The sequence below is a fragment of the Aquarana catesbeiana genome, linkage group LG08 (genome assembly GCF_042186555.1).
Source record: "Aquarana catesbeiana isolate 2022-GZ linkage group LG08, ASM4218655v1, whole genome shotgun sequence".
Taxonomy (NCBI): Eukaryota; Metazoa; Chordata; class Amphibia; order Anura; family Ranidae; genus Aquarana; species Aquarana catesbeiana.
Window position 1 is genome coordinate 63,211,836 of NC_133331.1, and position 14,756 is coordinate 63,226,591.

General features: G+C 43.2%; 1 protein-coding gene across 9 annotated transcripts in view; it reads left to right on the forward strand.

Moving 5' to 3' along the window:
- Positions 1 to 5,010: 5,010 nt before the first annotated feature.
- SORCS1 (sortilin related VPS10 domain containing receptor 1) overlaps positions 5,011 to 14,756 on the forward strand; it is a 1,093,315-nt gene continuing 1,083,569 nt past the window's right edge. For 3 of the 9 annotated variants that reach the window (XM_073595920.1, XM_073595917.1, XM_073595921.1), the window contains exon 1: positions 5,014 to 6,290. In XM_073595920.1, coding sequence (XP_073452021.1) covers positions 5,295 to 6,290 — 996 coding nt within the window. In that variant the 5' untranslated portion in view covers positions 5,014 to 5,294. Of the gene's footprint in view, positions 6,291 to 14,756 lie in introns of all 9 variants that reach the window. The other 6 variants (XM_073595925.1, XM_073595922.1, XM_073595923.1 and 3 more) reach the window with 3 other exon arrangements.

Below are 14,756 nucleotides of genomic sequence, written 5' to 3' on the forward strand. Positions count from 1 at the left end.
GGAAATGGTCAGGTGACAGGTGTCCTGGAGGGTGGGGAAGAGATCAGGTGACAGTTTTTCTCTAGGGTGGGGAAATGGTCAGGTGACAGGTTTTCTTTAGGGCGGGGAAATGGTTAGATGACAGGTTTTCTCGAGGGTTCGGAATTGGTCAGTTGACAGTTATTCTTGAAGGTGGGGAAGAGGTCAAGTGACTGGTGTCCTTGAGGGTGGGGACTGGGGAAGAGATTAGGTGACAGGTTTTCTTGAGGGTGGGGAAGAGCTCAGTTGACACTTTTCCTCAAGGGTGAGGAAGAGCTCAGTTGACAGTTTTTCCTGAAGGTGGAGAAGAGGTCAGGTGACAGGTGTGGGGAAGTGGTCAACTGAAAGGTTTTCTCGAAGGGTGGGGAATAAGTCAGGTGATCTTCAGAAATTAGCAGATACCATTGTCTAATATGAATAGTTGCAATCCCACATTGTTGACAAAGAAAATGAGATTTGAACATTTGCCCCTATTCCATGCAAAGTCTATGCATAAGGTTTGGAAATTTTCAGCCCACCCCTCCTGTTCTTTTTGTGTTTCAGTGATAAGCCAGCCCAAAGATGCACAATGTGTAGGGGACAGTGTCATGTGACATGCATGTCTCAAAAAAAAAAAAAAAAAAAGTCCATAATACAACACCTTGTATGGGCAGCTTGTTGAGGAACTACAGATCCCAGCATGCCTTTCTGACAGTTGTATTTCCACCACAGCTACTTAGCGCTGAATTACCCATTACACCTACCAGGGGGTCCATTGATGGTCCTGAATTTCAAGTAGGCAACAAATAAAATTATGGATGGTGTGACATTTTATTTTTTAACATCTCAAAATCATGAAACAAGTGAAAATCATTGGTCACTGTTGCCTCTAAATGCCTTTGTTACATAACACATACCATTGGAGTGCTTTAAATAAACCCTGGTTGGCATTTAGTTTGCTAACGTACCATGTGTGATTTATTTTTGAATATTTTTTTTTTAATCCTTTGTTTCATCTCAGTGCTGCTGATCTCCTGCAGCCCATTTGCAGCTACTTCCTGCATACATACACTGCAGTAATGTCAGCATGACATTTCTAACCATGCCTGTGCAATGTGCGTTGCAATGGTCACTCGTAGTGACCAAATTGGCATGCTTCTTCAATGTCAAAGACTCTATGGAAACCAGAGACAGCCAGAATAATAGTATTTTCAGAAAGAGATCAGCCTCTGCATTCCCCTCATTTACAGCGCTGACTAGTCAGCGGTCACTTACCTTTGCTCTCATCATCGTAACTGGCTGCCAATGACACAAATTTCCAGCAGGACCTATCAATCTAAAGTATACTTTGTTTCAAAATGCCATGTACCTGGCAACCATTTTTATTGAAAAGCATGCATATTTTGAGTTACTGACCAGAAATTAGCCGATTTGGGGCTTTGGCTTTATTCTGATTGGTGTGTTTATTTCAGGGTCAATGACTCTGAAAATACAGAAGCCAGAGACAGCCAGTTGACTAACATTTTCCAGAGACAGCCAAGCCACTAGCTTTTTTTCAGAATTAGGTCAGCTTCTGTATTCCCCTCATTTACAATCTCTCCTATACTGACTACCCGCTTGCCCTTTACACACATCAACATCCGTAGTAATTGGCTGCCAATAAGACAAAGAACTCATTGACTGAAATTTGACTTTCGGAGGTCCTTCTTTCTAAAATGCCATTTACCTGGCCGACATTCTTCCCCAATAAGATCTGTACATTGAGTCAATGACCAGAAAGAAGCCAGTTAGGGGCTTTGGCTTAATTCTGATCAGTATGATCGAAATTCCAGGGTCAATGACTCCATAGCAGATATAGACAGCCAGGCCACTAGCATTTTCAGAAGGAGGACAGCATTAGTGCTGTCCTCCTTCTGAAAATGCTAGTGGCCTGGCTGTCTATATCAGTGGCTGCTTGCCATTCACACTCATCAACATCCATTGTAACTGGCTGCTAATGTAAAGAATTCCCAGTAGGACATAGTAATCCGACTTTTATTTAGACATTTAGGGGTCCTCCTTTTTAAAATGCCTCTTGCCTGGCTTTTGTGCTTACCCAATAACATCTTTTACTTTTACCATTCTGTTTAGTGTGCTTAAAGTTTCAGGGTCAATGGCAGCCAGTCCACTAGCATTTTCCAGAGACAGCCAGGCCACTAGCATTTTCTGAAGGTCAGCCTCATTCACAGTCTATCTTTAAGCACTGACTACTTAGTGGCCACCTTTTTGCATACATCAACATCTCTCGTAACTGGCTGCCAATAAGGCAAAGGACCTGTAAGTTGAAGTTTAACTTAGAGGTCCTCCTTTTCAAAATGCCATTTACCTGGCTGTCATGCTTATTGAATGATATTCACATACTTTAAGTCACTGACTAGGTACAAGACGATTAAGGGCTTTGGCTTCATTCTGATCGTTGTGATTATTCCAGGGTCAGTGACTCAAGAATAGAAGTCAGAGACAGCCAGGCCACTAGCATTTTCAAAAGGAGGTCAGCCTCTGTAATTCTCTCATCACAGTCCCTCCTGTAAGCACTAGTATACACCAATGTCCGTTGTGATTTCTGAACATGACCTGTCGATCGAAAAATAGAACTTTTGGGGGAACCTCCTTTTCAAAATGCCATTCGCCTGGCTGCCATGCTTATCCAATAACAGCTGTACTTTGAGACACTGAGCAGAAACACACTGATTAGGGGCTTTGTATTCATTCTGATTGGTGTGATTGAAATTTCAGGGTCAATGACTCCGAAAATATAGATGCCACAGACAGCCAGGCCACTAGCGTTTTCAGAAGGGGGTCAGCCTTCACCTTCCCCTCATTTACAGTCTGTCCTGTAAGTGCTGACTAGTCCTCACCGTCCATTATTAACAAGACCAGTTCCCAGCAGGAACTATCAATAAAAATGTGGCTTTTGAAGGTCCTCCTTTTCAAAATGCCATCCACCTGGCTGTCTTGCTTATCTAATAACAACTGTACTTTGAGAAACCAACCAGAAACAATCCAGTTAAGGTCTTTGGAATAATTTTGATTGGTGTGGTTGAAATTCCAGGGTCAATAATCAAAGCCAGAGATGGCCAGGCCACTAGCATTTTACAGAGACAGCCAGGCCGCTAGCATTTTGAGAAGGAGGTCAGCCTCTGCCTTCCCCTGATTCACAGCCTGTCCTGTGCGTCTGTTGTGACCGGCTGCTAACAAGGACCTATTAATCAAAATTTGACTCCTTTTCAAAATGCTATTCACCTGGCTGTCATGCTTACCCAGCTACATCTGCACTTTGAGTCAGTGACTAATAACAAGCTGATAAAGGGCTTTGGCTTCATTATGATTGCTGTCATTTTAATTTCAGGGTCAATGACAGCCAGCCTGCTAGCATTTTCCAGTGACAGACAGGCCACTAGAATTTTCAGAAGTAGGTCAGCCTCTGCGTTCCCCTTATTTACAGTCTATCCTTTAAGCACTGACTATCTAGGGGGCCGCTTGCAATTCACACACATCAACATCCGTCGTAATAAACGCGCCTGTCAGTCGAAATTTTACTTTTAGCGGGACCTCGTTTTGAAAATGCCATTGACTTGGCTGTCATGCTTACCCAATTACATCTGTCCTTGGAGTTGATAACCACAAACAAGCTGATCAGGAGCTTTGGCGTGATTCTGATTGTTGTGATTGGCAGTTCAGGGCCCATGACAGCCAGTCCACTAGCATTTTCCAGAGAAAGCCCAGCCACTAGCATTTTCAGAAGGAGGCCAGGCTCTGCATTACAGCACTGACTACCTAGGAGCCGACATCCGTCGTAACAGACGAAGAACCTGCCAGTGGAAATTTGACTTATAGGGCATCCTCCTTTTCAAAATGCCATTGACCTGGCATTTGACAAGGTGATTAGGGGCTTTGGCTTCATTCTGATTGGTGTAGATTCAAATTTAAGGGTTAATGGCAATGTAGAAGCCAAAGACAGCCAGGCCACTAGCATTTTCAGGAAGCCATAGACAAGCCAGGCCGTTAGCATTTTCAGGAAGCCATAGACAGCCAGGCCACTAGCACCTTAAGAAAGCCATAGATGCCCAGGTCACTAGCATTTTCAGAAAGCCATAGACGGCCAGGTCACTAGCATTTTTTGGAAGCCATAGACAAGCCAGGCCACTAGCATTTTTAGGAGGCCATAGACAAGCCAGGCCACTAGCATTTTTAGGAAGCCATAGACTGCTAGGCCACCAGCATCTTCAGGAAGCCACAGGCTGCCAGGCCACTGGCATTTTTGGAAAAAGCCGTAGACTGCCAGGCCGCTAGCATTTTTAGGAAGCTATAGGCAAGCCAGGCCACTAGCATTTTCAGTAAGCCATAGACAGCTAGGCTACTAGCATTTTCAGCAAGCCATAGACAGCCAGGCCGCTAGCATTTTTAGGAAGCCATAGACTGCCAGGCCACTAGCATTTTTAGAAAGCCATAGACGGTCGGGACACTAGCATTTTTAGGAAGCCATAGAGAGCCAGGGCACTAGCATTTTCAGCAAGCCATAGACAGCCAGGCCACTAGCATTTTTAGGAAGCCATAGAGAGCCAGGGCACTAGCATTTTTAGGAAGCCATAGAGAGCCAGGGCACTAGCATTTTTGGAAAGTCATAGACTGCCAGGGCACTAGCATTTTCAGGAGGAGGTCAGCCATTGGCCGTCCTGTAGGCACTGACTAGTCATTGATGTTGGTTATAATGAGACAAATTCCCAGCAGGACCTCTTGATGGAAATTTGGCTCAATTAGAACTAGAGGGGTGCCCCTCGTCCCTCTCTCTGCCGGTCTCGGCCATGGTCAGCCAACCAGAGTTTAACCTTTCAGCCGCCGGCTGGGCTGTTGCTGCCCCCCGGTGGGAGAGAACGGGTTAATAGAGCAATATCACCGCGTGATGATCTCGCTGCATCTCTGCTGCATGAAGCCGTCCCCGGACTGATCGCCGCTCTCTCCGCACTCTCACTGCTCCTTCCCATCTTCGGCACTCTCAACTTTCGCTCGCTCTCTTCGCCTCGTCGTCTCATCCTCTCCTCTCTCTTCATCCAGCTCCTCCCCTGTCTGCTCGCTCCTACATCAAATTCCCGAGCGACAGCATCAGCTCTGCAAGAAGGATCTGCTCCTTTTATTTTTTCCTCCCTCTCTCAGTTCCCCCCTCTCTTCTCTCTCTCTCTTCTCTGGCTGCTCAGTCCAGTCTCCGCACTCAGAAACTTCTATGGAGTTGAAGTGAGAGCACCCAAGGAGCTGTTGGCATGGGGGCTCTCCCGGACTGGGGGCTCTTAGCGCTTTTTGCCATTGCCACCTTGATTTCGGACGGCCGAGGCGAGCTGACCTGCTCCTCCTGTCAACCTCACATCAGGCTGCAGGGACACATGGTGGTCAGGATGCAGGAAGAAGAAGCTTTTGGAGATTGGGGGCAGGCTTGGGGGAACACCGGGCACCAGACGGGCGATGTCCAAATGGGAGATGCCAAGCGGCCGGATAGTGACCAAGATCCCGGAGCCTGGAGCACACAACACATGGACATAAAAGTGGAAACCAGGGATGAGAATGAAAGGGGCACCGGTGGCCAACTGAGAGATGCCAACCGACCAGGTGGTGATCAATATCCCACAGCCCGGAACACACAACACATGAATTTAAGACTGGAAACTGCGGATGGGCATGAAGGGGGCAACGGTGGTCAAATGGGAGATGCCAACCAGCCAGGAGGTGATCAAGATGCCAAAGTAAGACTGGGAACCAGGGATGGGTACAAGGGGGGAACCGGAGGTAAAAAGGGAAATGCCAACCGGCCAGGCAGCAATCAAGAGCCCAAAGCTTGGGGCACAGAACACATGGACGCTTCTTCTAGCAGAGACTGGGCTGTAAGACTGGAAACCATGGATGGGTATGAAAGGGGCACCAGGAGCAACAGGGACATGCGCATGTATGGCACTCAGTTTGGAAGTGGCAACAGAAACAGGCACTTGGGCGACAGGACCAGTCTGTTAAAGGGGGACAGTTTTAATGGGTTTGGGGTGCCCCCCTCACTCTCTGCCCCGCACATCCGGGCCGTGCCTGGCAGGGCGGAGAGACGGGCCAGAGAAGCCGAAGGCCACCGGGTGACCAGGGCTCAGGCCGGCGACTCGGACAGGGTGAGCCGCTTTCGAGTGGAAGAGTTAAAGTTGAGCAGCACCACCTTTGCCCTGACTGGAGATTCAGCTCACAATCAAGCCATGGTTCACTGGTCTGGGCACAACAGCAGCGTGAGTACCCACCACCGTCCCTTTATAGTTGCTGTACCCTCCTCACTTGGCTCTACTGATTGGTAATATGGTGACTGGGCAACGCCAGCTCACCAGGTCATGCCAGTAATCCTTAACGGAGCTGTCATGGTACTAAGTGCCAGCAGACGATGAGTATTACTGATATGCCAGTAAGCTGGAGCTGTCATAGGGCAGAGCTCAGCATCTTCAGCATCTCTCCATCTTCCTGGCTGCTGTGGCTGGGTGATGCCCATTCATGTGTCACAGAGTGCCAGTGTGTCCTGTGATGGGCAACGTTACTGAGCGCTACCCACTGTGTGTGTATTGTATGCTCCTCTATACTTGTACCTCATACTGTCAGCAAGCAGCTTGAATCTATCTATCTATCTATCTATCTATCTATCTATCTATCTATCTATCTATCTATCTATCTATCTATCTATCTATCTATCTATCTATCTTTAACATTATCTAACTATCTATCCATGTCTACATCTATTCTTAATCCATCTGTCTATGTGTATATTGTATGCTTTATAATTGTAACTTATATTGTGAAAAGTATCTATCTATCTATCTATCTATCTATCTATCTATCTATCTATCTATCTATCTATCTATCTATCTATCTATCTATCTATCTATCTATCTATCTATCTATCTATCTATCTATCTATCTATTCCTCTAATGTATCTGTCTGTATATATCTGGCTGAGTCTTTAACTCCTTCCTATGTATATGTGATCCTAATACTCTATAGTTGTGTATAATGATTACCTTTTATACACTGATATGAAGTACCTGAGAGGAGCACATTAGTCTAGCCCTGTGTGTAGGTTATATGATAGGGCAGTCCTGGTTCTTCCTATGTACAGGGTACCTGGGGATCATTTATCATATAATGGGATGGTACGTTACTTCCACTAAAGAGCAATGTGGCTGGACGTTATCTTATATAGAGAGGCATTGATTGTTATATAGAGCAGTCTTTCTCATGGAGTAACAATTTATGGGTCTCAGGGAACCATGCTAATAATATCTACAGGTCCTGGTATATTTGTGTCATCAGTAAGTTTTAGATATAATAATAATAATAATAATAATAAAGGAATAAGGAACGTGGACACTGATGGCAGATGTAATGCACCATGCTGAGTGACATTCAGGCTGGAACAGTTGAAGCACCATCAGTAAGAGATCAATCCGCCTCTGATGACTTCTCAAGGAACCTCTGGAGGAACTCCAATGTTGAAATAGAACCCTGGTTGAAATAGGCTGATATAGAGTGTTGGTGTTTCATTCCGTATATACCGTCCATACAGTAGTAATGACCTATATTGTGTTATTTGTGGATACCAACCTCTAGGGGAGCCTCAATGTCCCTCAGAACCCTGGTTGATAAAGGTTGATTATAGAGTGCCGGAGTTTTGTTCAGTATATACCATCCTTATTGTTAGTAATGACTAACATTGTGTTCTTTTTGGACACCAACTTCTGGAGGAACCAATGTTCCACAGAACCCTGGTTGAAATAGGTTGCTATAGAGTGCTGGTGTTTCATTCAGTATATACCATCCTTACAGTAGTAACGACTAATATTGTGTTCTTTTTGGACAACAGCCTCTGGCGGAACCCCAAGTTATACAGAACCCTGGTTAAAAAAGGTTGATATAGAACAGGCATTCTCAACCAGGGTTCTGTGGAATTCTAGAGTTCCTCCAGATGTTGCTTTGGGGTTCCTTGAGATGTGGCTTATTGACCTCCCATTTTATGGTGGCTGCATAGTTTTGGGACCCATCACCACCTTGCAGAGCCAGTAGCATGAACCCAATGATATTTTTTAGCTATCTTTAAGGGTGGCATTTATAACACCACTGTAAAGGGGCATGCATCTCACTGACTCCAGGTAAATTAATTTTAGCAGGGGTTCCCTGAGATCTGAAAATTATTTAAAGGATTCCTCTTGGGTAAGGTTAAGAAAGGCTGATATAAAGTTTCAGTTATTCATTTAACATCCTAGTAGCAGTAACGACTTGTATTGTGTTCCTTTTGGATACCAACCTCTGGAGGAGCCCCAGTGTTCCACAGAACACTAACTGAAAAAGATTGATATTGATTGTAGGTCTGTCATTTAGGATATCCCATTCTTGCAGTAGTAACAACTCATATTGTGTCCTTTTTGGTTACGAACCTCTGGAGGAACCCCAATGTAGACATGTGCACTGCTGAAAAATGTGTTCGTTTTCGTTTCATTTGTTTTTTAGGTCATTCGTTATGATCGAAATTCGTAAATTCAAAAATGTGAAAATTCATAAATTCATAAATTTGTAAATTCAAAAATTAGAAAATCCCAAAATAAGAATGAAAATCCCAATATTTGAAAGAAAGAATAACTAACTATCTATTAAATTATAGGTATTGAAATTTCCTTTCAAATTTGGCTGTTAGTGAACGTAACAAATACGAATTTATCCAAAGTTACGAATTATCCGAAATAACGAATGCTGCATCTAAACAAATAGAATGAAACAAATTAATAATAAATAATAATAATAAATAGTTTTTATTATTATTATTGTTATTTATTATTATTAATTTATTATGTTCCATTCGTTTAGATATGGCATTCGTTGTTTCGGATCAATAAATAACTTCGGATAAATTCGTATTCGTTATGTTCACTAACAACAAATTTGAAAGGAAATTCCAATACCTATAATTTAATAGTTAGCAATAGTTAAGTTATTATTAGTTAGTTATTTTTTCAGATTTTCGAATGTTCAAATTTAGATTTTTCTGAATTTTCAAATTTCTGAATTTCTAAATTTCCGAATTTACGGAATTTCTGAATGTACAATTTTTCAAATTTAGGAATATTAGAATTTACGAATATTCTGGAAAACCGAAATACCTTCCTAGCAGTAGTAACAACCTGTATTGTGTTCTTTTTGGATACCAACCTCTGGAGGAGCCCCAGTGTTCTACATAACCCTAGTTGAAAAAGATTGATATTGATCGTAGGTGTTTCATTCGGGATATCCCGTCCTTACAGTAGTAACAACTCATATGCCGCGTACACACGATCAGACATTGATCGGACAATCCGACAATAAAATCCATGGATTTTTTTAGACGGATGTTGGCTCAAACTTGTCTGGCATACACACAGTCACACAAATCTTGTCGGAAATTCCGAACGTCAAGAATGCGGTGAAGTACAAGGCGTACGACGAGCGGAGAAAAATGAAGTTCAATAGCCAGTGCGGTTCTTCTGCTTGATTCCGAGCATGTGTGGAACTTTGTGCGTCGGAATTGTGTACACACGATCGGAATTTACGAGAGCGGATTTTGTTGTCAGAAAATTTGAGATCCAGATCTCAAATTTTGTGTGACAGAAATTCCGATGGAAAATGTCTGATGGAGCCTATACACGATCGGAATTTCCGACTACAAGCTCCCATCGAACATTTTCCGTTGGAAAATCCGACCGTGTGTACGGGGCAATATTGTGTTCTTGTTGGATACCAACCTCTGGAGGAATCCCAATGTTCTACAGAACCCTTTTAGAAATAGGTCGATATAGAGTGTTGGCGTTTCATTTAGTATATCCCGTCCATACAGTAGTAACAATTCATATTATGTTCTTTTTGGATACCGACCTCTGGAGGAACCACAATGTTCCACAGATCCCTGACTGAAAAAGATAGATTTTAGAGTGCAGGAGTTTTGTTCAGTATATACCGTCCTTACAGGATAACAACTAATACTGTGTTCTTTTTGGACACCAACATTTGGAGGAACCCCAATGTTCCACAGAATCCTGGTTAAAATAGGTTGCTATAGAGTGTTGGTGTTTCATTCAGTATATACCATCCTTAGAGAAGTAACGACTAATATTGTGTACCTTTTGGACACCAACCTCTGGAGGAACCCCAAGGTTCTACAGAACCCTGGTTGAAAAAGGTTGATAAAGAACAGTCATTCTTAACCAGGGTTCTGTGGAATTCTAGGGTTCCTCCAGATGTTGCTTGGGGTTCTTTGAGCTGTAGCTGATTGACCTCCCATTTTATGGTGGCTGCATAGTTCTGGGACCCATCACCACCTTCCAGAACCAGTGGCATGAACTCAATGATCTTTGTAGCTGTCTTTAAGGGTGACATTCCTAACACCTCTGTAAAGGGGCATACATCTCACTTATTTTCAAGGATTCAACTGGGGTAAAAAGGTTGAAAAAGGTTGATATAGAGTGTCAGTGTTTGATTTAGCATATACTATCCTTATAATAGTAATGTCCTATATTGTGTTCTTTTTGGATAGCAACCTCTGGTGGTGCCCCAGTGTTCCACAGAACCCTAGTTGAAAAGTGTTGATATTGATTGCAGGTATTTAATTCAGGATATCCCATGCTTACAGTAGTAACAACTCATATTGTGTTCTTTTTGAATACCAACCTCTGGAGGAACCCCAATATTCCACAGAATCCTGGTTGACAGATATAGAGTATCAGTGTTTCATTCAGGATATACCGTCCTTACAGTAGTAACTACTCATACTGTGTTCTATTTTGGATATCATTTTGGGCTGTTATATAGTAGGACTAGTTACCTAGTCTACAGAACCTCCATCACACCCTTTGGAATAAATACAATTTTATGTTTGATTGTCAATAATTTCTTCATATTTTACAATTAAAAAAAAAACAACTGTCCCAGTTTGTTTCATGTTGCTTTTTTATTTTCTTTTTAGGCTAAAGTGTGACATGTGATGGCATATATGTTATTACCATGTTGTCTATGGAGCATATTGTGAATAAAACATTAAGTATAATCTTTTCCAGATGTGTAATTATGATTCACAACCTGTAATGAGAGCTCTATAAATATATCTAGAATGCATTATATATAGGATCTTGGGTTGCTGCTTAGGTTATAGATACAAATTAGACTTCATATATCCTGTAGCTTTATCAAATAACTTATAACTATTCCCGTCATTATCCATAGATCTGCTGAGTATCTGTGGTTTTAGGAATTTGTGTAAGGCTGGGTTCACACTGCTGCAGTGCGAATTACAACCGTTTTTGAGTGTGATTGCGTTGCAAACGCACACTGCGATTTTTGTGTGTCAAAGTGAGATTCTAATACGAATTTGAAGTCTATGGAGCTAAATTCGCACTGGACCAGATCAAACTTGCAAAGGACCCTTTTTTTAGCCTCATCAGAATCACACCGCAGTGATATGAACGGCCTTCGTCGAAACCAATGTTATTTCAGATCACATGCGAATATATGCATTTGGAACTGAACAAAATCGCATCAGAATTCGTATCAGTGTGAACCGGGCCTTAAAGTGGATCTCAGCTGAAAGATTATATTAGATTATACTAGGAAAGCATTAGGAAGAAAGGTTGGCAGTATAAGAATTAGGACTAACTATAGATATCTATTGCCCTGCTTTAGTCCTGTGTCACTTGACGTGACACCATGGCAGATATGCACTATGGCACTGACACCAGCAGAGTCCTAATTCAAAGTAAGTGCACTGCACTGGCAGCCATGCTACACTGCAGGTCACGTGATCCAGTGGCGGGTTTATGCCAAGTAATCCAGAACTAATTCCCCCCGGTAGACTGCCTTGTTTAAGGGCAAAGTACTGGGGAAGTATAGCCTATGTTTGTAAACTAAAGTTGAAATCTGGAAAAATAAGAGCCATATATATTCCTATAATTTAAATCTTGGGGCTCTTTGCGTATTCCTTATACGTCTGTGCAGTCATCCAGCATAAAATAATTCCTACACTTTGCTCTGTGCAGGGGTTCCTGTAATAAAGACCGCTCATTGCTGCTCTCTCTCCTTGTGTAGGGTGACCGGTCTTCTCTCCACCCCCTCCTGTAGTTTCCTGCAGGCAGCCTCTAGTGGGTGTAGCTTCTGGGCTCCGCCCACAGCTCTGCTGTCTGCACATGATATGCACAGCACAGTGATGATGTCATCACTACTTTACAAGGTAATATCTGGGTTTGCAAATACATTTGGTTCACACAATGTAGATTTATATGCTTGTAAGGAAAACATTAAGATTAAAGTTTTTTTGTTTTTGTTTTTTTTTGTGGCTGGAGTTTAACTCAAATTTTGTTGAAAAAAAAAACCTCTCTCCTCTGGGTGATCTATGTACATTGCACGGATTTTAACAAACTTTGTTGCAGATTCCTACCCTTTGTTATTCTGGAGAAATAGCTGTTTGTTTTTTTGTGTCCATGTGGAGAATGAATCTGTATGGGGGTGATTTTCTAATACTCAATCAGGCTGGGTTCACATTTATGTGAATTGGATGCGTTTTTAACCGCATAACATGTGAATCGGACCGGCTTTCAATGGATTTCAGGTACAAATTCACACCTAAATTGCACCTGAATCGGACAGCAGCAGATTCCTGCACTGAAACAGCGGCCAAATATGTGTGAACCCAGCCTTAGAGAGGGTTCTAATGAGGAAAGTGGCAGAGTCTGCATTCCCTTTAGACGTGATTTCCCTTTGGGAGTCCAACACACTATTCCCAACGCACATGTTCCTATAAATATGGCTGTATGTAAAATTGTGTGCTGAAGCGACCACCGGCTGGAACCATGAATGATCAGAGTGAGAGATGTCACCAGCACACCAAGGGTCTCCAAAAATGGGTCTAAAGCTTTATTCAGTGATCACGTTGTTAGAGCAAACCGCAACGTTTTAGAGCCTCGCAGAACCCCTTCATCAGGCATGTCACCAGCCTGATGAAGGAGTCCTGCATGGCGCCAAAATGTTGCTGTTTGCTGTATTGATGTGATCACTAGGGGTGCACTGAATGGAAATTTTGGTGCCGAAACCGAAAATGCACTTTGCCAAAAAACGAAAATGATAGTTATTTAAAAAATATTTATATTTTTATATATAATTGTATTATATTCAACTTTTTAATTAATATCATCAATCTAAATTAATATGAATTTATTTGTGGCCATTATTGGCACCTTTAGTGCAAGAAAAGCTCAAGAGAAATGCAGTCTGCAGTCTCTGACCATCTCTTGTATCATGTCCTCAGTCTCTGACCATCTCTTGTATCATGTCCTCAGTCTCTGACCATCTCTTGTATCATGTCCTCAGTCTCTGACCATCTCTTGTATCATGTCCTCAGTCTCTGACCATCTCTTGTATCATGTCCTCAGTCTCTGACTATCTCTCTTATCCTGTCCTCAGTCTCTGACCATCTCTTGTATCATGTCCTCAGTCTCTGACTATCTCTCTTATCCTGTCCTCAGTCTCTGACCATCTCTTGTATCATGTCCTCAGTCTCTGACCATCTCTTGTATCATGTCCTCAGTCTCTAACCATCTCTTGTATCATGTCCTCAGTCTCTAACCATCTCTTGTATCATGTCCTCAGTCTCTGACCATCTCTTGTATCATGTCCTCAGTCTCTGACCATCTCTTGTACCATGTCCTCAGTCTCTGACCATCTCTTGTATCATGTCCTCAGTCTCTGACCATCTCTTGTATCATGTCCTCAGTCTCTGACTATCTCTCTTATCCTGTCCTCAGTCTCTGACCATCTCTTGTATCATGTCCTCAGTCTCTGACCATCTCTTGTATCATGTCCTCAGTCTCTGACCATCTCTCCTATCATGTCCACAGTCTCTGACCATCTCTTGTATCATGTCCACAGTCTCTAACCATCTCTTGTATCATGTCCACAGTCTCTAACCATCTCTTGTATCATGTCTGCAATCTCTTACTTAAACACACTGCTAATAGTATTAGCAAAATTTCCATTTGGTGAACCTCTAGCAGACATGATACAGGGGATGGTAAGAGACTGCAGACATGATTCAAGAGATCAATGCAGCCTCATGAGTGTCCATCAAATGCAACCTCACCAGTGCATGTCAGATACAGCCTTGCCAGTGCATGTCAGATGCAGCCTTGCCAGTGCATGTCAGATACAGCCTACCAATGCATGTTAGATGCAGCCTACCAATGCCTGTGAATGCAGCCTTCCAGTGCCTGTGGATGCAGCCTGCCTGTTCCCGTCAGATGCAGCCTACCTGTGCCTGTCAGATGCAGCCTCTCACCAGTACCTGTGGATTCAGCCTGCCTGTGCCCATAAGATGCAACCTCTCACCAGTGCCTGGTGCCCATCAGATGCAACCTGCCTGTGCCTGGATCAGAGCGGCGATCTCCTGCTGTGTCACAGAGCTGGATTTGAATTGCCTGGGCCGGAGTAACAATGTCCCACCTCCTGTGATCACGTCACACTGATTCAATGTCACATCATTAGATTACTGTGCCATCTATCACAGAAGGCGGGACATTGCTACTACGGCCCGGCAATTCAGCTCCCTGACACAGGGAGATCGTCGCTCTGCAAGGAGGGGAGTAGGAGGGAGAGGAGGACAAGACCGGGAGGACAGGACCTTGAGCCGCCAGGATGACAC